This window comes from Myotis myotis, unplaced genomic scaffold, assembly GCF_014108235.1.
Source record: "Myotis myotis isolate mMyoMyo1 unplaced genomic scaffold, mMyoMyo1.p scaffold_m19_p_17, whole genome shotgun sequence".
In the NCBI taxonomy this organism is placed as follows: domain Eukaryota; kingdom Metazoa; phylum Chordata; class Mammalia; order Chiroptera; family Vespertilionidae; genus Myotis; species Myotis myotis.
This window is the reverse complement of record NW_023416321.1, coordinates 38,947,157-38,969,659: the sequence shown is the minus strand read 5'-3', so window position 1 is coordinate 38,969,659 and position 22,503 is coordinate 38,947,157. Positions and strand designations below refer to the sequence as shown.

At 47.2% G+C, this 22,503-nt stretch overlaps 2 protein-coding genes across 3 annotated transcripts in view; one reads left to right on the top strand and one right to left on the bottom strand.

The window, feature by feature from the left end:
* ITGAE (integrin subunit alpha E) overlaps positions 1-22,503 on the bottom strand; it is a 61,547-nt gene that overhangs the window by 1,692 nt on the left and 37,352 nt on the right. Inside the window, exons 18-29 of the mRNA XM_036341288.1 lie at positions 21,616-21,779; positions 19,976-20,104; positions 15,961-16,031; positions 13,417-13,549; positions 11,655-11,753; positions 11,084-11,163; positions 10,127-10,204; positions 9,555-9,618; positions 9,371-9,478; positions 5,912-5,968; positions 5,614-5,709; positions 3,732-3,827 (exon numbers count right to left, since the gene is read on the bottom strand). Coding sequence (XP_036197181.1) covers positions 3,732-3,827; positions 5,614-5,709; positions 5,912-5,968; positions 9,371-9,478; positions 9,555-9,618; positions 10,127-10,204; positions 11,084-11,163; positions 11,655-11,753; positions 13,417-13,549; positions 15,961-16,031; positions 19,976-20,104; positions 21,616-21,779 — 1,175 coding nt within the window. The remainder of the gene's footprint in view (positions 1-3,731; positions 3,828-5,613; positions 5,710-5,911; positions 5,969-9,370; positions 9,479-9,554; positions 9,619-10,126; positions 10,205-11,083; positions 11,164-11,654; positions 11,754-13,416; positions 13,550-15,960; positions 16,032-19,975; positions 20,105-21,615; positions 21,780-22,503) is intronic.
* Positions 5,705-18,384, top strand: HASPIN (histone H3 associated protein kinase). 2 transcript variants are annotated; one of them, XM_036341291.1, is made up of 2 exons: positions 5,705-8,505; positions 16,947-18,384. In XM_036341291.1, the coding sequence occupies exons 1-2, from the start codon at positions 6,191-6,193 to the stop codon at positions 16,954-16,956; spliced, it is 2,325 nt and encodes a 774-aa protein (XP_036197184.1). In that variant the 5' UTR covers positions 5,705-6,190; the 3' UTR covers positions 16,957-18,384. The 2 variants fall into 2 exon arrangements, with proteins under 2 accessions (XP_036197184.1, XP_036197183.1); XM_036341290.1 differs by lacking the exon at positions 16,947-18,384 and adding an exon at positions 9,896-10,618.

Genomic DNA, 22,503 nt, shown 5'->3' with positions numbered 1-22,503 from the left:
GGCCCTGGTTGGGGCTCGTGTAGGAGGCAACCAATCGAAGTATTTCTCTCACATGAATATTTCTCTTTGTCTTTCCCTCTCTCTTCCACTCTCTCTAAAAATTAATGGAAAAAATATCCTTGAATGAGGATTTAAAAAAAAAAAGGGGGGAAAGAAAACCTGAACTATAATTGATGAACTGCTGGAGGCTCAGTGTGGACAACTCAGAGTTAAAAACGCCAGGAAACCCAGTCATAAGGGGGCCCCCCCCACAGTGAGATTTACCTCCAGGAGCTTGACCAGGTTCCCACAGTAAGGACTGGAGAAAAATCTCTTGGCTTCCCAACAGGAAATATGCCATTTTGAAATACACCAGAGCACTGTTATTTTTTTTAAGCAACATTACTCATGTTTGATAATTTATTGATTTTTAGAGAGGAAGGGAGAGGGGGAGAGAGAGAAACATCAATGTGAGAGCAGAACATCGGCTCACTAACAGACTGAGACCTACTTATAGGATGATATACACTCACCTTCCCCCATACCTCACCACATTACTAAAGGCCTATTTACAGCAGTTCCTAAAGGCAAAATACACAACTTGAAGAGACAAGAGCAAGCATGAGAACTAGACATAGCAAGGATGTTAGAATTATCAGATGGGGAATTTAACACAGCTATGATCAATATGCTAAGGCCTCTAATGGATAAAGCAGACAGCACATAAGAACAAAGATAAAGAATAGACAGGCAATGGAAGTGGAAAGGTGGAAATCCCAAGAACCAAAAAGAAATGCTCAAGATAAAACACTGTAACAAAAATGAAGAATGCCTTTGATGGCTCATTTGTAGACAGAACTTGGCTAAGCAAAGAACCTCTGAGCTAGATAATCAATAGAATCCTCAAAAAGCAAACAGAACAAAAACTGAAGGGGAAAAAAGAGCGCAGTAACATGATCTAATGACCAAAATACTTTATAGAAACTATTTTGATTTGTAATGCAGAAATAGAGCTAAGTCTGTCAGGAGACTGTGACCTCCTGTTAAGGATTCTCTGACAGTTTAACAGAGGGTCCCACGGGATTGAGGTCTTCAGGTTTTAAAGACTGACCGAAAATTAAGATTCTACACCCAGCTATGCCATTATACATCCTTGATCCCCAAGTTTCACCTTCAAAATGATGACTTTTTGTAAATGATCTTCCAGCTCTGTTTTTTTAAATAATATTTTTATTGACTTTTTACAGAGAGGAAGGGAGAGGGATCGTTAGAAACATCGATGAGAGAGAAACATCAATCAGCTGCCTCCTGCACACCCCCTACTGGGGATGTGCCCAAAACCAAGGTACATGCCCTTGACCGGAATCGAACCTGTGACCCTTCAGCCTGTAGGCCGATGCTTTATCCACTGAGCCAGACTGGTTAGGGCATTCCAGCTCTGTTCTGACAGCTCTTTCTGAGCTTCCACAAATCCCTAAAGTCTGGTAATACACTTTCCCTCACCCGAAATATAAGACAAACACACTGTTCTGCTCCTCACCAGACTAGAGTATATGTTACTTTGAGACGGGAAAATAACGCAAAACAGCACCACGTGTACAGCCTGTAGAGCTCTTCCTATGGAAGCCGTCCCCAGCACTGCTGTCTCAACTTCAGAGTCTAAGCTGTCTTTTCACAAACAAGACTCAGCTGGGAGCTTAGGGATGTGCTTCCCAAGTGAGACCCAGACAGGAGCGTCCCAAGGTGTGGCCAGCACACACCACACCATGGTCCCAGGACTTGAGGGGGGCCAAGGGCCAGCCAAGCTTCTCTGCCTGGCCCCAGCCAGGGAGCTCAGCTGTTTGGAGCAACATGCCATGCACCGAAAGGCTGTGGGTTCCGTTATCGGTCCGGGCACGGATGGAGGCAACAGATTGATGTTTCTCTCTCTCTCTTTCTCCCTCTAAAATCAATTTTTTAAAAAACCATATAAAACAAACAGACAGGAAAAAAACCAGCTTTGCCTGCCCAAAACAGTGAGCTCCTTTCACACAAGTGTTTAAGCCCCCAGGTCAGCAATGCTTCGGAGGGAAATTCTGTACGGGGTGGAGGCTGGACGGATTTATCTGTGAGCCTCCTCCTATAGAGCTACAGACGGTGGTTACTTCCCAGGGCTGACCCTCCAGGCACTATGTACACACCGGCCTTACAAGGATTAGTTCTCGGCCTTGACAGTGAGCGGGGAGCAAAGCAACAGAGAGGGAGGAAGACCAGGAAGGGAGCTTGTTTTTCCTTCTGTGGAAGCGAAGGGGGAAGGACAAGGAAAGCGATGAAAGGAAGCCCCAACCAGACCAGACCTGAGTGGACGAAACGCTCCTATTTCTCTAAGTCTCTTCCCTTTTCCTCTCCCAAACCCACAGGTTTCCAACGTGCCCCAGGGCTGCCCGTGGAGGTGAAGGGAGAAGCAGGACACAGGACACCACTGCTTGTAGCAAATGCCGATGGGGGCCTCCTGCACAGCCATTCTCTCCTTTCAGATTTTGTTCAGAACCATGACTGGTCTAAGCTAATCAAGACAAAGACTAGTTGCCCCCTTTGCCAATGAGACAAAGGAGCCAGACCACTGACCCTGGTCTGCCTCCCTCCTTTTATGGTACTGCAGCTGACATGCACTTGGATATACTGCTACTTATACTCATAGATTCACTGTAAGTCAGGGGCTTATTGTCAGGAACTACTTAATACTTTGCTTACAGTATCAAATTTAAAGAAAATAATTATAAGGAATCTATACTGTAGAATAAAAATATCAGTAAGAGGAAGAAGTACCTAAATAATTTAAGAATATGCTTATCAGAAATTGTTAACATAACCTCCCTTTGGGAAGAGGAAGTTGGGATGTGGGAAGAGGGGAAGTAAAGGACTCATCATTTTTCATTTGGTATCTTTCTATAAGCCTTGGATTTTCTTCTAAGCATTACTGGATTTTTTAAAAATCTGGGCAGTGGGATAACGGGGCACTTCTCTTTCTTCGTATCATTTTCTGTATTAGAAATGCCTAAAAATAAAGGGAAATGTTATTCCTGACACGTCTAGAGAACTGTTCCTTTCTCGTCCTCCTCCAGAAGAAAATCAGAGGACCCAATATTTAGCAATCCAGTCTCTCTCTTAACATTCCTCCTAATAATGAACCATGCCGAACTACCAGCTCACAGATGGAGCATCTCGAAAGCCAGCAGCACATCTAGGTGAGTGTCAACAAGAATGACAGCTCAGGGGAGCACACACTCCATCTGGCCCACAGATCACAGACATCCGTTTGACCTGTGGTCAGACTTCAGCAACACAAACCCCAGGAGCTCCAGTACTGAGTCTAAGGCCTGTCAAAGAAGTGCGCACTCTGAGTATTGTAACTGCTTAATATTATAATTAAACTCTGACACTACACACTAGAGAGTTCATGCATACAAACAATAATTTCTCACTTTGGGAAAAAAATTTTAAATACCTTTTCAAATCATAGCATCTGTAGCTTATGGTTCCAGCTTAGTTATTTCACAGTTTAGACATCCTCAGCTTAAGCCTCTTATGTAATTGCCTCATTTCACAGATGGAAAAACTGAGGCAGAAGCTGACTAGCTCAAGGTCACAGAGGCAGTTGGTGGCAGAGTCAAGATCAGAGGTGATAAGACTGAAAACAGGAACAGGGTCACAGCAGAGTACATTAAGGCTGAGCAGTTCTCCTAGGGCACCACCCCGAAGACAGGGCTTACCTTCGTTCTGTGGTTCTCTGCATTCAGACCCTCATACAGAGATTTGTTGAAAGAAATTTCACCAAGGATCTGCAGTTCAGTTACATCTCTTAGGAACTATAAGGGCAGAGGGGGAGAAAACATGTTTTAGACGTGGACTTACTGTTTCTGTACAGCATTCACCATCCCTTCTTTTATGTGTTCCATCCTATGTATTCCTTAGCTTAGTTAATGAGCTCAGCAACCACAAAGTTACCCAAACAAAAAACCTGTGGTTATTCCGCAACTTTCCCCTTTACCTCATGTCACACCCTCACCCACCCCGCCCAAGTCAGTTTTCTTGACCATTTTTCCTTTTCTTTCTTTCCTTCCTTCCTTCCTTCCTTCCTTCCTTCCTTCCTTCCTTCCTTCCTTCCTTCCTCCCTCCCTCCCTCCCTCCTTCTTTCCTTTCCCTTCCCTTCCCTTCCTTTTCTCTCTCTCTCTTTCTTTCTTTCATTCATTCATTCATTTATTGGTTAATCCTCATTCATTCATTCATTCATTTATTTATTTATTTATTGGTTAATCCTCACCCGAAGGTATCTTTCCCATTGATTTTTAGAGAGTAGAAGGGAGTGAAGGAGGCGCGGGAGGGAAAGTGGGGGAAGAAGGGAGAGAAGGAGAGAAACATTAATGTGAGAGAGACTGGGGCTCGGGATTGGACCTGCAACCCAGTATGTGCCCTTGACCAGGAATCAAACCTGCCACCCTTTTGATGCATGGGCTCTATGCACTGAGCCACACTGGCCAGGGCCCTTTTTCCTTTTTTGAGCCTCTCTTGCACCTGTCCCTTTGCCTCCATTCCCATAGCTATTTCTTCAGTTTCGATCTCATCAGTCATCTGGGTCACTGCAAGACGTTACACTGGGCTGTAGTTCCCACTTTCGAATGAGTATTCGAGGAAGGCCTCTCCAAGAAGGTTACATGTGAGCTAAATACAAGAAACCACGCACATGAAGATCTGGGAGAAGAAGAAGGTCACGGAGAAGGAAGAGCAAGTACAAAGGGCCTGTGGCCAGAACAACACGGAACAATATGGAGGCACAGAAAGGACAGAACCGCTGGAGCATAAGAAGCTGGGCAGAGGAGAGTACGAGGAGATGAAGTCGAAGAAGAAATCGGAGACCAGATCACGCAGGGCCTTGCAGACTACTGAAAAGGTATGAATTTTAGGACAAATGTATAAAAAAGCATGTTTGTTTTTAAAAGGTAGCTGTTGCCCTAGCCAGTTTGGCTCAGTGGATAGAGCGTCGGCCTGGGGACCGATTCTGATCAAGGGCTCCTCCCTGGCCGAGGCCCTGGTCAGGGCGCGTGCAGGAGCCAACCAATCAATGCGTTTCTCTCACATCAGTATTTCTCTCTGTCTTTCCCTCTCTCTTCCACTTTCTCTAAAAATCAATGGAAAAATATCCTAGGGGGAGGATTAACAAAGAATAAAAATAAATACAAAATAAAAGGTGGCTGTGAGGAATGTTCGGAGCAGGGCATGGCAAGAGCAGAGGCGAGAAGAGCAGACAGAAGGCTGGGGCAGCAGTCTGGGCCAAAGAGGGCAGCCTGGACGACAGGGTAGCAGCGGCCAAGCAGGAGTGAACGGACTTAGAATGTAGTTTGGAGGTGGAATGAGAGTTTGCTGTGGGAACAGACATGCGCCAGTAAGAAAGGGAGGAGGCCCAAGAAGTTCCTAGAAAGTAACTGGGGAGGTGAGCTGCCCTGAGTAACGGGGTAAGGAGCGGGCTGGGGCAGAAGGGGGGCCAAGGGCATGTGATACTGGAGATGCGCGGTCCAGCCACGGCTCTTTCTAGGGGAGACAGGTGCCGGGAGCTGCAGGACCAGCCCATCTGGGGCATTTCGCGGCCTCAAGTACCTGCTCAGACTGACTCGCGGCGAGCTCCGCTGCCACCGTCACGTTTTCTCTGTCGGAAGCGATGGCACAGCGCACCGAATGCCACTCCTCCACGGGCTGGGGACGGAAAGGCGGGTGAGCACCATCCCTGTCACTGTCACCCTCGGCACACGAGACCCGGGGAAGAGACCGAGGAGGGCGCTGGGGCCGCCCTGCACGTGCTTTCGGGGTAAACTGCGGGCAAGTTGTATCCGGGCCCTTCCCGTCACCCGCTTCAGACCCTCCTCCCTCCCTGGCCTCTCGGCGCCGCCGCGCTCACCTGAAGCGCCTCGCTCCCACAAGCGCGCTCCGGACGCTGGGTGCACACGGTGTGCGCCTGGAACGAGAGCCATCGCCGCGACGAATGAGGACGCGAAACCGCCGTGAGAAAGCGCCCCCTGCCAAACCCGCGAGCCCGGGGTGATACGCATGCGCGCAGGAGGGGGGGGGCGCTAGGACCCGACGTGCCGGCCGGCCGGGGGGGCGTGTCTACGTCCACGCCAGCGTCCTCCGGAAGTCTCGCGATGTTTGCATTTGAACAGTTTGGCGGGTGAGAGCCATGGCGGAGCCAGTCCCGCGACCCCGGAACCGGCTCTTACGAACGTATGGGGCTGTGGGCGGCGGGGGGCCGCGGTGGCGGTCGGGCCGGGCCGGCGCGCAGTGGTTCGCGCCTCAAGATTCAAAGCGTTTCTTCAGCAGCACCAGCAGCAGCAACGCCAGCAGTGACGACCCCTCGCCGCCCGCCGCCTCCGACGACTCTGACGACCCCGACTTCTGCAGCGAGGTGGGTCCGCGGCGGAGGCGAGCTGGCGGGCGAACCTCCAAGGCCCCGCCGAGCCTGATCATGACTCCGAGACGCCTGAGGCTGCGAGCGCGGCCGCCGCGGAAGTGCAGCACGCCCTGCAGCCCACTCGGGCCGCCTCCCTTCCCCAGCAGCACCCCGGGCCGCCTCAGCCCGGACCTCAGTGTGTGCAGCCAGCCCAGCGACGGCGGCCAGCTGGGCACCAGCGCCTCCCTGTTTAGCTCCCCAGCCTCTCCCGGCCCCGGCCCCGGATCCCCAGCGCCGGGAGACAGTGTCATAGCTACCGGCCCCTCTACCTCTCTGGATGCCACCTCTCGGGACCACGCACCTCATTCCTGCTCCCAGGAAGCAGCAACAGGAGGAGGCGGGTTCACCAGCTTGGCCCGCCACGCTCGTGCAAGACTCCCGTCAGCTCTCTTTAGCCTTACGGACTCGGGGAACCCTGAGGATTCTGAGTTTGGGACCGGCGGGAAGGATATGCGGGAGTCCCGCTGTGCAAGGGAACTGATGGGGAAGAGGCTGGAGAGCCCAGCTTTGTCAAGCAGGCGGAGGAAGAGGGCCACAGACAAGGACTCTTGTCGAGAGACTGGGGCTCAAGGGGCTGTCCAGACAGAAGGTGGGGAGGCCAGTGGTTGCTGGAGCTGCAAAGGACCCGGGAACACCAACAGGCCTGAGAGAACTGGGCCAGGCCAGAAAAGGAAACATCGGGAGGCAGTAGAAACCTCCCTCCTCCATCACCACCAGTTTAAAAAGGGCCACAGGCCGGGCAGAGATTCACTCCTTACCCAGGACCTGACTCCATTACAGAATGACTGCTCTTGGACCAAAGCCAGGGCTTCCTTCAGTTTCCATAAGAAAAAGATCGTGACCGCTGTGTCAGAAGTGAGCAACAACGCCACTACCAGTTCTCCCCCAGGGTCCTTCCTGTCCGAATATTCAAACCCTCCTGTCCTGAACAAAACAACAAGCAGTGCCCCGTCCCCTTGGCACTCCTCTTCCATGTATTTGCTCACCCCCTTAAAGACATTGCATGTCGCAGACCAAAAGGCATCTGATGCTGAAAAGGTTTATAGGGAATGCGACCAGGAGGGTCCTATCCCCTTTAGCGCTTGCCTTTCCACGGAGGAACTGGAAAGCTGTGAGAAGATTGGGGAAGGAGTGTTTGGGGAAGTGTTTCAAACAACTGCTAATTGTACACCAGTAGCCCTAAAAATCATTGCTATTGAAGGACCGGAGTTAGTCAATGGAGCCCACCAGAAAACTTTTGAGGAAATCCTCCCCGAGATCATCATCTCCAAAGAGTTGAGCCTCCTGTCTGATGCTGCATGCCACCGCACAGATGGCTTCATTGGGCTGAACTCAGTGCACTGTGTTCGTGGACCTTACCCTCCCTTGCTCCTCAAAGCCTGGGATCACTATAACTCAACCAGAGGGTCTGCAAATGACCGGCCTGACTTTTTCGACCAAGACCAGCTCTTCATTGTGCTTGAATTTGAATTTGGAGGAACTGATTTAGAGCAAAGGAGAAAGACGTTGTCCTCCATAGCTACTGCAAAGAGCATTCTGCACCAGCTCACCGCATCCCTTGCCGTTGCAGAGGCATCGCTGCACTTTGAGCACCGAGACTTACACTGGGGGAATGTGCTGTTAAAGAAAACCAGCCTCAAGGAAGTCCACTACACTCTCAGCGGGAAGACAGGTACTATCCCCACCTGTGGGCTGCAAGTCAACATCATTGACTACACCCTGTCGCGCTTGGAGCGGGATGGGGTCGTGGTTTTCTGTGACATTTCCAAGGATGAGGACCTTTTTACAGGTGAAGGTGACTACCAGTTTGAGATCTACAGGCTAATGAAGAAGGAGAACAACAACTGCTGGGGTGAATATCACCCTTACAGTAATGTGCTCTGGCTACATTACCTCACAGATAAGATTCTGAAGGAAATGGTCTTCAAGAGGAAATGTAACACCCCTGCCTTGAAGCAAATAAAGAAAGACATCGTACATTTCCATGGGACAATGCTGAACTTCAGCTCTGCCACTGACCTGCTCTGCCAACACAGTCTATTTAAGTAAGTCAAAGGTGCCTTACCGCCCGAAAGGGAGAGAGACCACTAGCCTTGAAAGTCCGCAAAGCCTGCATTGTTATTTTCGATCTCTATCCCCAGGGGAGGGTGAAATTCCTATTCTAATCAGCTTTTCAAACAAGAATTTTGTTTCCAAGTGGAAACTGAAATGTTTGTGGAAATCTTTAAACAACAAACATTCTTTAAAAATGAACTATATGTGAGAACCAGTGTTTACAACTTTTAAGCCCTCTTTCTGCCAGCAGAGTCTATTCTGTAGGTTTCTCTCCACTTTTTCATTTTTGAGCCTTGACACTTTATGTACCCTAAGGGGGGAAAAAATTCAGGAAAGCCCAAGGTCTCAGCTGTCATACTAATCAGAGCCGATAGGTATTGGCAGGCTGGCTTTGGGAACCATTCTATAGCTCAGGAGTCAACCGAGGGCAAAGAGGCAGTAGCAAAGCAGAGACCAAGACAGACAGACTGGAGGGAGAGAGAAAAGGAAGATGGTAAGACAGTTTATAGGAGACATGCAAGAAATGCCACATATTTATCAAGCTCATTTGCCAGTCACAGAGAAGTAGGATTTAACAATTTTCAATAGGAAAATAAATGTCTCCATGGCTACTAAAGAAGTTTTGAGTTTTTGCTTATTTTTTATCAAAGGAAGTAAACAAATATTGCTTTAAGAGGTGGGTGGTTGATAATCCTTCTGAACATGACTTTGATAATTTACTCCTAATGTGTTCTCAGGTTAACTAGTCTTGTTTTTACTCTTTTTCTAGAACTCTAGTTTTTATACCTTTAAAAATCTGTAGTCACTCTGAAAAGAGATACAATTGTGATAGAGTCAAGAACCGCCTCTGAGTACCTGTGTCTTTGTCAGGTTCTTCACTCTTATAAGCCGGAGCCCTTGTATTTTAATTGGAACACAGATTTGCAGCTGGAATTCGGCTCCAAAGAAGTTTTCTCCATGGATCTGCAAAGAGTAGGAAGTCAGAGTTGGTGTTGCTTTGCCACTTGTAGCTTTGCAATAATAAGTACTAAGCACTTACATTGAAGGAGAATTCTTTGTGGTCAGAAAGCCCCTGGCTTGTGTTCATGTACATCACTGCTGGTCTGCAATTGAGAGGACATGTGTTAGCCTCAAGGCCCCCTTGTTTTAAGTGAACCTGAATGCTATTAGTTGGGTACATTAGGACAGAGCACCGGATCCTTAAGAGGAATCAAAGCTAAATATTAACATGTAAATTGGTGGTAGGGCAGTTGGGAGCGGGCAGAATATTTGAGTAGTATATATTTGGGCTGGTTCTTTATCTAATTATCATTCTTCAGAGTTGCCTTACTTTTCTCCTTCCTTTTCAATCCCATAACCCCTCTCTTCTTCCCTTCTTAGCATCATGTCAGGACCCTTTTGAAGCAAGACCAGTTGACAGTACTACTTTGATTACTACCATGGGCTTCTAGGAACCTCTGTTAGTGTCCTAGAGATCGATGGGAGCCTGGGTTTTAAGCAGCCTCTTCTCAAAGAAAGGCAGTCCCCATTTCCAGCCTGCCCACCAGTTCCACCCACAAGAGAGAATGCTCCAAACTGTCCCCCAGGTGTTGGCCCCTTGGAGGTGCTTACTTGGGAAGAACTGCAATGAAGGCATGCTTGAAGTGAAGTCTGTGGGTCTCTCTGACCAAAGAGCTTCTTCCATTGGCACTAAGAAATAAGAGTGTCAGTGCACAGCACACCTGCTTTGTACATATGGCTGCTTCTATACCTTGGCTTCCCAGGGTCATCAGGGGTCAGATAAGAAAAGACTCTTGGAAATAAGCAGAGTGCAGAAGAGTTGCTAGAAGTCCAGACTTGGAGAAATTGATTTAGAAGGGTTTCTCAACCTCAACAATATTAACATTTTGGGCCAGATAATCCACTGTGAGAGGCTGTCCTGTATATTGTAAGGTGTTTAGAGCTTCCCTGGTCTCTACCCACTAGATATCAGTAGGACCCCTCCCCACCCCCCCATGTCGTGTCAGTCAAAAATATCTTCACGTAGCCCTGCCGGCGTGGCTCAGTTGTTGAGCGTCGACCTATGAGCCAGGACGGCACGGTTCAATTCCTGGTCAGGGCACATGCCTGGGTTGCTGCGGACTCAATCCCCAGTGTGGGGTGTGCAGGAGGCAGCCAATCAATGTTTCTCTCTCATCACTGATGTTTCTCTTCCTCTCTGAAATCAATAAAAATATTTTTTTAAATATATATCTTCAGGAATTGCCCCTGAGGGACAGTATCACCTGTATTCAAGAACCCTTTCCCAACACCATATCCTATCCTACCCCCAAACATAGAGGTTTTGCAGGGGAAAGCTTCCCCAAAATTAAATGAACCAGAATTAGAACTCCAGTCCAAGGCTCATTTTTCCACACTATACCATAGTTTTACTTTGTGTGTCAATAAAAGAATGTTTAAATATATTTGATAACCATGGGGACACAGGTGCCTTCTCTGGGCTCACTGAAGTCCCCTTCTCGGGCACGTGGGAGGAAGATTTCTTCCAGGGCCATAGCCTGGGCCTGCTGTGGCACAGACACTACTTACTTTGTGATTGTCACAGTGATGTCAGCTGTCCTGTTTGGGAAGGCACTCTCCTCTAGCTGCCAAACTACTGAAAAGTTTGCCTATTTTGAAAAAAAGAAAAAAAAGTCACTTCTCTATACCACTCACAATTCAAACTATTTCCTACTAACGAGACAGACCTGGGAAATAATTTATATTGCTCACATTTTTGTATCATAGGCTTCCACATTTGCTATTCCATGTCACCTTCTTATTCCCCTTTACAACTGAGCAAACATATCAGAGATTCTCACAGCACAGAGATCCTCCGTGGCACATCAGGGACTCACCTCAGGACTAACAACTTCGGGTCTGATGACCCTTCCATACTACGGGCTATTTCACTCTGTAGTGAGCCAACAATTTGTCTGGCTGTATTCCCCCACCCACCTCTCCCTACTTTCAGAGCCGACTTGGCAGTTCTAAGCACAGCTATGGATTGACTGTACAGTGAAGGGAAGCATGGGACCACAACTGAGATTCCAGTGAGACAGGAAAGTAGAAGACACCAGCTCTAGGGTAGTGAGACAAGTCAGCCAATCAAAACACTCACAGATGCCCTCCTGAATATGGGGTGACCAATCTTGCACTTCATGACCAGGACAGAAGCAGCTGGCTTAGGGTCATCACACTGAATATCTGGGGAAGGAGGCTGTTAACACAGAAAAGACTGTTCTTAAAAGGTAAAAAAGAAAAAGCAGTTTTCTCACACCAATTTAGCATCACTTGCTCATTTTTTTTCCTCATTCAAGACACCTTGCCCAGAGCTGAGGACACAAATCAGACTTGGTCCCTGTCTTCCTCGCAAGCTGGGCAGGAGGGCTCAGTGGTAGATGGTTGAGGAATTTAAATACTAGGCCTAAGGAGTGGTTCTGTGAGAGAGGTACAGAGAACAGCAGTAGAGGAAGATGAATTTCAACTTGGATGAATGAAAGTCTTCCTAGGGAAGGAGACATTTGAATTGGGCCTCGGGCCAATGCAAGTTTAACATAACAGATGGACTAGAAGGCTAGCATGAGCCCCAGCACCACCACGCTGCCTTTTTCAATCATGGTTCCTCATTGGGACCACTGAATACAGAGAATAATTTGAGCATCTGCTTTTTTTTTTTTTTTTTAACTACTATTTTCTTAATTCTCCAAGGAGGGTGCATCACCAGTTCCATTCTGGATGCTCAGGAGATCATTTCATTCTTTCCATATAATGGATGCTGTCTTAGGCCAAATAGACTAAGACCTTCAGGGACAGACTAGTCTGACAAAGCTGGGTTTATTGATTCATTATAGAGGAAAACTTCATTGGTGTGTCTTACCAAACAAAGGAAAAGACAGTTACTGAAGGACTCTGGGGAAGGGTGGTGGTGAGGTGAGATGTCAATGAAGCAGTGTTTTGATAGGTTAAAAATAAAGCAGGGCTGTGTGTAAAGGGTCACTCAACATCAGGTCTGCACTGCGGAGTGGAGCCAGGGACCCATGTCCTTGGGAACTATTCGGATGGATGTGAAAAGTTTTGTCCAGAAATGCTATATGTGCAGCTCTGTACCTCAGGACGATACAGGCTGCTTCTCTTTGTCAAAGTGACTTAGATTCTCCAGGCAAGCGTGAGGCGGTTTCATAATTACAGATACAACTTCAAACAGCAAAGATTCTGATTTCCAAAGACTTTAGAGAACACAGTTGCTCAATGTTATGATACTTTATATATAGCTGCAGGGTGTCCTTGGGAAAAATACCATTTCCTAATATCTTGCAGCTGGCTTCCTATCTGCAATCCCAGGCTGATGAATGGCAGGGCAGACTTTACATTTTAGTCCCAGCTAAGTTATTAGAGATTACTTCTCTCTCAGAACCTGGGTTAGGAAAGGCTGCGGCAGGGAGGAGTGATTGTGCGGCAAATGGCACCATTGAAGGTTTGTGAGACAGAATGGCATGACTGGATCCATGACATGTAGTTGGTTGGAGGGGCTTCATCCACTTAATTTATTTTTTAATATATTTGTATTGATTTCCAAGAGGAAGGGAGAGGGAGAGCGAAACATCAATGATGAAAGAGAATCATTGATCCGCTGCCTCCTGCACACCCCCTACTGGGGATCAAGCCCACAACCCGGGCATGTGCCCTGACTGGGAATCGAACCATGACCTCCTGGTTCATAGGTTGACACTCAACCACTGAGCCACTCCCGTTGATTTAAATCATTTGTTGAATGGACCAAGATGAAGCTGGAGGCAGTTTGGAGGTTGCCATAGAAAAAGAGAGTATGCAGGGAGGAAAAGCCATGAGTGGCATGTTTCCCAAACTGCTGTCATAGTTACCTTTTGTATCCTCTTAAACTGTAAGTTTCTGGGGTAAGTCAAAGCCATGTTTGTCATGTAGGAATCTTCCCCAGAGTTAGTTAGGCTGATGTTCATTGTCAGCTCCTTTGTGACACCCACCACCAATTCCGTCCTGCACAGGGTAGCAAATAGATAAGTGTTACCAGTTCATTCTGTAAAAACCTCGATGCAGTGCAATAACACATTCAACTCACTTCTTAGGTAAATTGCCTAAAGGATATATTTAGCCTAGATTTTCTTCCCCTTAACATAAGCAAACACCTGGACCTCCACACCCACCTCAGTTGCTGCGTGAGATAATAATAATGACTACCATTTATTTAGTCCTTTCCATGTGCCAGGGACTGTGCTAAATGCTTCACATGCTCAGTGTATCCTCATAATAACCCTATGAAATAGGACAGTTATTCTTCATCTTATAGAGAAGGAAACAGAAGCCAAAAGAGGCTCACTAATTTGCCTGAGATCTAACAACCTCAAAAAGGAATTGGGAGAATTGGATCTAAATCCTCTTTCTGTTACCAATTCTCTGTGACCATAGGCAAGGCACTCCCTTACACAAATCCACCCATTTCATATCTATTTATGGAGTAGCTTCCCTGTGCCAGATTCCCTCACTCACAACACTAAAGTGACAGTGGGTATGAGACAGACAAAATACCACGTGCGGGCGTGCTCGTACAGTGCGATTGAAACTTCGTGGCCCATGTGTAGAAGTCGGTATTTTGTGGAAGAGCCACACTCAAGGGGCCAAAGAGCCGAGTGTGGCTCGCGAGCCGCAGTTTGCGGACCACTGCCTTAGATTCTTTGGGTGATCTATGTCCTCAAGGTCAAAAACCACTAAAGTGTTTGGATGCTAAAGATTAGGCTTAATAATACTTTTGAAAAACAAAGAGGCTGCTTGCTACATATGTACACTAGGGGGTGATGTAGGGCCAGCTGTGTGTGCTGTGTCTCTAGTTCACACACATTGGCTAAGAGGGCAGTGCTTGGTTTCATTAATTCCCTGTTGGAAGCAGCTGTGTCTGCTTGTTAGGCTGGATTCCAAAGCACTCAGACGTCTTGAATTGGATCCTTATCAACTGAGATGGGCAGCACTAAGCCATGCACATCTGAAACACAAGTCTTGCAAACGTCTAGGCACTGGCCATCAGTACCATGTTATATACGCAGCACTGGTAGCTGGGAGGGCACTTAAGACCACCATACGTCCCAAACCAAACTCGTGATCTCTTCCTCCCCACCCTGCCTTCCAAAGTCATTCTTCCAAAGGCTTCCCCAGTTCAGTTCTTGGCATCACTGCCGTCCTAGAACTGTTGCGGTCATGGGAGTGGTTATTGCTGTGCTGTGCCGTATCACTAGCCATACGTGGGTACTGAGCACCTGAAATGTGCACAGTACAACTGAGGGGCTAAAATTTTAATTTTATTTAATTTAAATTAAAATTGGACAGCACAGTTCTAGATGCTCAGGCTGAAGCCTTGAAAGATTTCTTAGACCCCTCTCTTTCCCTCACTCCCCACCTCCACTATGTCATCAAATCCTATGGGCTTTAACTTCAGAACATAACACCTTCACTGCTACCACCCTGGCCCAAGGCACCATCCCTTCTCCCCTGAGTTATTGTAAGAGCTCCTTGCTAGCTCCCTGCTTCCACCTTTGCTCCTACAGTCTATTCTCAACACAGCAGCAAGAATGACCCGGTGACAAATGAAAGATCATCCATTCCTCTGGCTTCCCAGCTCCCAGTAACAGCCCCATGGAAGAAGGCCTGTGCAGCCCGGGGTGACCGTCCCCTGCCCACACATTGCCTCTCTCTCCTCATGCTACTGCAACCACTGCTAGGTCCTGGCCATTCCTCCCATCCAGGGTATTGGCACTTGCTCTTCCATCCAATACCCACATAGTCATTCCTCGACCTCCTGGGTGTACCAAAAAGCCTCCTCAGCGAGCCCTTGCCTGACCACTCTGTTCAAAACTGCCACCCCACCTCCAGCCCGTACTCCCTCCCGCCTTCCCTACCTTATCTTCATAGTACATCTTGACAACATAATATTTACTTATTTGTTATCTTCTCCCCCTAAAAGCAGCAGGAAGGCAGGGCTCTTTGTGTTGTTCACTGCTGTATCTGCAGCGCCTGGAGTGCTTGGCACAGAGTAGACGCTCCATAAACATTTACTGAATTAAGTAATTTGATTAAGAGGTGAGTCGGGGAAGAGGTTGCCTCTAACTGACACAGGCTTATGAAAACAGCATTTCCCAGGATGTCGGAGACCTGGGTTCAAGTCTACGAGGTGACCCCTGTGACCCCACGCGGGCTCCCAACTACTGATTCTGTTCTCTAATCTGTAAAATGGGAAAGCAGATCTCTGTGTTGCCTCCCTTATGGGATGGCTGGGGAAGCAATGAGATAATAAATGCAAAGCCATTTGTGGGCCATGAGGGGAAGGAGAGGGAATGGTCGGTGCAGGTAAGTCAGGAGGAAGTTTACTACAGAAACTGTGATGACTGGATCCGACTCACGGAGAGGTGGTGGCCAGCTGTAACTCAGCAACACAAAACAGCTTATTCTTGCAGGCCTTCTCGTAGGGCAGCTGTAACGAGACGGGGGCAGGATTAGCCCAGGGACCCCACCATCCCCGCAGCCTTCCCTGGTGATCTCCGCAGGACATGCTGGACAGGCTGGGCTGCGTCCACATGGCTGTGACTGTGACAGTCCTTGCTCTGGCAGCGGTAGGAGGAACAGTCAGGTAACAGATGGCAAGTGACAGCCTGTCAGGTAGGGGGTGTGCTCGGTCCTACAACACAGGTACACCATGAGTCAGGTCTCTGGCCAAGGTAAAAAATGGGGTGACCTCCATGGAATGGTGGGAGAGCCTGTCACATTTCTATCAGCAGAATGAAGCTCCAACACTCACAACTCACTGTGTACTTTGAAATTTTGGGGAGGAAAACCTATATGAAGAAGAGTTTTCTTAGTCCTTTCAAGTAGAGGTAAGGAACCGCAGGGGCACAAATGGAAGACGCCTAATTAGATATTGTCAAGATCCAGTCCTGCACACCCTCTGATTCCGTGAGTAGTCTCTGGGGGTTAAATATTCCCCTTGCAATCATTCCGACACTAAACCAAACTAATTCAGAGAGTCACAGAGGGTCCACAGGCCCAGTCAAAGTTGAAAAGCCCTATACAGGTTGAAAATCAAAGTTTCTAAAGAATCCGGGTGTTTTTGTTTGTTTGTTTGTTTTATTGATTTCTGAGAGGGAGAGAGAGAGAGAAACATCAATAATGAGAGAGAATCATTGATTGGCTGCCTCCTGCAGGCCCCCCACTGGGGATGGAGACTGCAACCTGGGCATGTGCCCTTGATTGGTATCGAACCCGGGACCCTTCAATCCGTAGGCCGACACTCTATCCATTGAGCCAGACCAGCTAGGGGTGGGTTCATTTTTTATTATGAGGAAACACAGCCAGCTCCTTAACTGGGAAATCTCTGCATTTCTCTCCCCAGCAGCCAGTGACCGCATCAGCAGCTTACGCAAGGACTCTCTGCCCAGGGCCTGAAGCGGGAATGGAGCCAGAGTTACAAAGGAAACCTCCCACTTCCTGGAGACTGGAGATGCAATTTGCAGAAGTCAGAGCTTGACACTCCGACTGGGTCAATAGTTTGGGGCAAAGTTTTTTGGATTTTCTCTAGTTTTGTTTTTAATATAGACAAGTAGCCTGCTCTCTTTCACCCAAACCCAGTGAGCGTGAGCAAGGTTAAACTACCTTAAGCTCCCAGCTAGAACTCATTCTCTGAAAACATCTGTGTGCTTAAACTAATACCAAATCACGCCTCCTCGTCCATTTTATCAGTGGAGTAAAAAATGTCTTTGCCAAACCATCAAAGTAATCATTGATTCAGGTAAGAATCATGAATGGATGTTAAACAGGATACATTCATAATCGCCAAGCATCGCCTATAAGATACTTATTCATGACCAGGGGAAACGGCACCAGTGGTGTGACAAAGCAGTGTGCCCCTGACATGACACCTAGAAGGACCAACTTCACTTCTATGATATTCTTGCCCAAAATGCACAATCTAATCTAATCGTGAGGAAACATCAGACAAATTCAAGTTGAGAAACATTCTACAAAATAACTGGGGCCTGTATCCTTCGGAAATGTTGAAGTCATTAAAGACTGAGAAACTGCTCCAAATTAAAGGAGAGCAAAGATAAGTGATGACAAAATGCAATAAATGATGCCGGACCGGCAGAAAAAGTTTTTTCTTTTGCAATAAAGGACATTAATAGGACAACTGATAAGATTTAAATAAATTAGGTAATAGTATTTTATTATTATTTCCTGATTTTGATCATTGTACTGAGGTTTTGTAAGAGAATGTCCTTGATTTTAGGAAGTAGATACTGAATACTGGAGGGGAAGGCATCAAATCTATAACTTACTCTCAAACGGTTCAGAAATATAAATGTATATATGTGTGTAATTTGTATATATGTATATGTACTGTCTATATATATTGAGAAAGAATGGTAAAGCAATGTGAATAACAAGACGTGCAGATGTTAACATTTTGGAAATCTGGATAAAGAATGTATGGGGAGCCCGGCCAGCATGATTCAGTGGTTGAGCATCAACTCATGAACCAGGAGGTCATGGTTCGATTCCTGGTCAGGGCACATGCCCGGGTTGCAGGCTGGATCCTCAGTGTGGGGCGTGCAAGAGGCAGCTGATCAATGATTCTCTCTCACCAATGATGTTTCTATCTCTCTCCTTACCCCTCCCTCTCTGAAATCCATAAAAAATATATATTTTTAAAAAGAATGCATGGGGATTATTTTGGAGTGTGCTTATAACTTTATAGTAAACCAACTTAATCCAAAATAAAGATTTTTAAAATATATATATAATTAGTGATCATCTGCTTATTGACAAAACTTTATTACATTAATTCTCCCAATCTTTTTTTCATCTAACTTGCTGTCTTTTTAAAAAATATATTTTATTGATTTTTTACAGAGAGGAAGGGAGAGGGATAGAGAGTTAGAAACATCGATGAGAGAGAAACATCGATCAGCCTCCTCCTGCACACCCCCTACTGGGGATGTGCCCAAAACCAAGGTACATGCCCTTGACCAGAATTGAACCTGGGACCCCTCAATCCGCAGGCCGACGCTCTATCTACTGAGCCAAACCGGTCAGGGCTGTCAATACCAATTTTTTTAAAAATTATTTAGCCTGATCGGCATGGCTCAGTGGTTGAGCATGGACCTATGAACCAGGAGGTCACGGTTCAATTCCGCATCAGGGACACTGGGGCCTGCAGGAGGCAGCCGATCAGTGATTCTCTCCCATCATTGATGTTTCTATATCTCCCTCTCACTTCCTCTCTGAAATCCATAAAAACACATTAAAAATTTTTAATTCTTTACAAAATAAATATACTATTATAAATTTAAAATAAAGTCTCTTGCCTAAAAAATTAAGATGTCAGTCTTTGTTCATAGACAAACCTGATTCCCTCTATTCCTGGGCAGATGAGCAGTGAAAACAGTCACCCTGATTGTGTTACTCTTTTATTTCTATTTACTATTTTGTTTTGTTTTGTTTTGAGAGAGAGAGAGACATCAATTTGTTGATTCTTGTATATGCCCTGACCAGGGATCGAACCCGCAAACTTGGAGTATCACAATGACTCTCTAAGCAGCTAAACTACCCAGGCAGGGCTCTATTTACTATTTGTGATTAATACATTAGTTATTGACCAAAACTGGAGCTAAAATCTTATATAATTTAATTAACAGAGCATTTGGGTAAAAAATACTGGACAGTCTGGACTGTCCTATGATTACCTAGAACTAAGTTACCTGAGCTTTTCTGTGCCCACATGAACAGAAAAGCTGTTGGCTTTATAGTTCAAATTTTGGAGACTCAACTCATCCCAACTGACTGTAATTATTACTCTTTAAGGCTCACGTTGTCACTTCTTTGATCCTGCTGACGTTTCTATACCCCGTAACACTCTCTAAATGTAGACAGATAGAATATTCCAGAGCCTGGATACAAGCAAAAATCACCTTAGATATCATAGAGTCAGGAAATATGACTGTTTGCTTTCCCTCTCTGGTTTCCCTTAGTAATGAGAAAAGTTTCTTGTGACACTACCTTCCCGTTAGGGGCAAATTAGGTGGGACCTGGGTAGACAGCTGTGCCAAAGGGCATCCTCTCTCCCAGCAGGACAGGGTGGCTCCAGTCCAGTCCCCACATGGGACCCCACCGCCCGGTCATCAGACACCCTTGCCAAGTCAGGCAGTGTGTTCAAATGCTTCATTAATTATGTAGCAAGCACTCTGAACACAAAGGAACTAGTTTGGAGACGTGGTTACCCACCAGGGAGGCCCTTGGGTGCAATAAGGGGCCCAAATGCTGCCTGAAGACCCTCCCAATTCTAACATTCTTTGAAGTTAGGGGAGCAGGTGCTTTGGAGGATGGTGCCCCGGAGGGTCTGGTCCCAGCTGTGGGTACAGTCACCTGGAAGATGGCGGAGGGCTCACTGTAGATGTCCAGGACAGGCTGGGAATGGCTCCTCTGGTCCTTGGAGTTCTGGAGGTGGTAGCTGACCTTGACAGTAATGTTGGAGAAGCAGTCCTCTTCACAGAGCTGCAGTCACCAGGAAGGTGGAGTTGCAGTCGGATGTGGGGCAGAAGATGACAAGGAGAATGCCTTTAACTTCGGTGTAGTCATGAAATAAACCGTGACAGTGGAGAGCCAGAAGTCCTAAGCCTCTTCCCAACAAGCCAGGCTGAAGGGAAGCTGTCATTGAACCAAGCTGCCAAGAGCATTAGAAAAATCCCTGGATCTGCTCTCAAATCTCATAACTCCTTCTGGTTTCCACCCCAATCCTAAGGAGTTAAAAACTGACAACTTTGCCCAGCCTGTGTGGCTCAGTGGTTGAGCATTGACCTAGGAACCAGGAGGTGGCAGTTCAATTTCCGGTCAAGGCACATGCTCAGGGCTTGATCCCTGGTGAGAGGTGTGCAGGAGGCAACCGATCACTGGTTCTCTCTCATCATACATGTTTCTATCTCTCCCTCTCCCTTCTCTGAAATCAATAAAAATATATGTTAAGAAAACAATATATTCTTTAAAAACTTGATGATTTTATTCAGAGAGCAAACGGGAGGCACTGAGGGATGACTCATGGTCACACCTGTGTTTACAGAACAGCATGAAGGACATATTAGAGGGGATGGCATTTGCCCTTCTCTGTATGTGAGCCATGGTAGAAGCTTCGAGCCAGGAAGAGTAGGTGAGCATGACTCCCGGTGGAAGGAGTAGTTATGCTTTTATTTAAAGAGGCCACAGATTCACTGGAAACTCTTTCCTAGTAACAACTGGAACAGATGTGGGGACAGATGTGTGGTTAGAAGCATAACGTATGAGGTTGTTGGAATAAATGATCCTTATAGGTCCAAAGTTCTAGGGCCAGTCAGGCCCTGGGTCCTGACATACATTTTCTGTGAGTGTTTGTAGACACCTTTGTCAGGTGGAAACCTTCGTAAATGATAACTTTTGTCTTCTATTTCTACTTTCTCTCATTCAGTTTTTCTGATAATGATTTGAAGAAGGACCCTCAGCCCCACTCTTAAGTCAGCTGACAGGGGAAAGGAATAAACAGCAATTAGAATATTTCTCTTTCTGTTCAGATGCTAGGAAGCTCAGAGATATAGTTAGTGTTCAATTTCAGCACATTTCTTTAATCTGGATTTCTAACATAATTAACTTCATCACCCATTGCTATTATGTGGTTCCTGATCTATCATTTTTAAAAAATATATATATATTTTAAAATATTTTTAAATTGATTTCAGAGAGTAAAGGAGAGGAAGAGAGAGATAGAAACATCAATGATAGGAGAGAATCTTTGATCAGCTACCTCCTGCACACCCCCTACTGGGGATCAAGCCTGCAACCTGGGCAGGTGCCCTGACCGGGAGTCTAACCATGACCTCCTGATTCATAGGTCAATGCTCAACCACTGAGCCACACTGGCTGGGCTGTTATGTTAATTGTCTAGTTTGTGTGGACGGATACATACCCTTCATTGCACACCCCTCAGTTCTTGTATCAGAGCACAGACCCCTCTGGACTTTCCTAAACCCCTCACTCACCTCTCCCTCTGTGGGGCTGAGCAGGCGGGACTCACAGAGACGGGGCCCACTGCCCCACTCCCGAAGGCAGCTCTGACAAGTTCTCTGGTCCGCGCACTGCAGCCTCTTCCTCTCCTTCAACACATCCACGTCCAACGTGAAATTCAGAGACGTCCCTCTGAGGCCTGGGAGTGAAGACCAGACCTTCCCGATGAGGCTGGGAGGGGCCAGCTCCAGACACAGCACCCCCAGCCCGCCTGAGGCTCCCCGGGAGCCCCTCCAGCGTGTGGCCCCGCCCAGGTGCTTCCCTGGGGCTGGACTTCTGAGTTTCTTCACTTCGAAGGGTCTTTTCTCATGGTCTCCTGGCACCTGGCTAGCGTCCCTCCGTGTCCCAACCCCCAACCCAGAGCAGCACATTCCCAGGGCGGGGGCTTTCTTCCCTAGGAGAGGGAGGACTCAGGAAGGAGGCTGGGATTCGGGGAGAAATGGAGGAGGAGAGGAAACAGCACGGAATGGGGAGAGAAACCAGAGAGTAACACCTGGACAGCAGAGCTGGAAGCACCTTACAGATTACCTGGGCCAACTCCTTTACTGTACAGAACAGAAACCAGGACCAGAGAGGGAAAGACACCTGCCTATGTCACACAGCTGCTCAGCAGCAGCCGTGCGGGCTCCGCGGCCTGAATCGTTCCGCCTGTACAGCTGGACCCGATAGGCCCGTCATTTCCTCTCCGCATGTGATAACGGCCTCCTTCTGCAGGAAAGCCACCCACCCCGAGAGGGCTTTCTTATTTGCAGGAACCAGAGACATTCAGGGACTGCTGCTGAGTCTCAACACCTTGGGGACTCTTGCTGATGGGTGGCTCTGGAGAGGAGCTCTGGGGCTGCCAGGAAGTTCCTGGGCTGCGA

Coding starts and splice junctions, on each gene's coding strand:
- HASPIN (XM_036341290.1), top strand. CDS start 6,191: ATGGCGGAGCCAGTCCCGCGACCCCGGAACCGGCTCTTACGAACGTAT. Junction 8,506..9,895: donor TGCCAACACAGTCTATTTAA/GTAAGTCAAAGG, acceptor TTCCCTTCTTAG/CATCATGTCAGGACCCTTTT.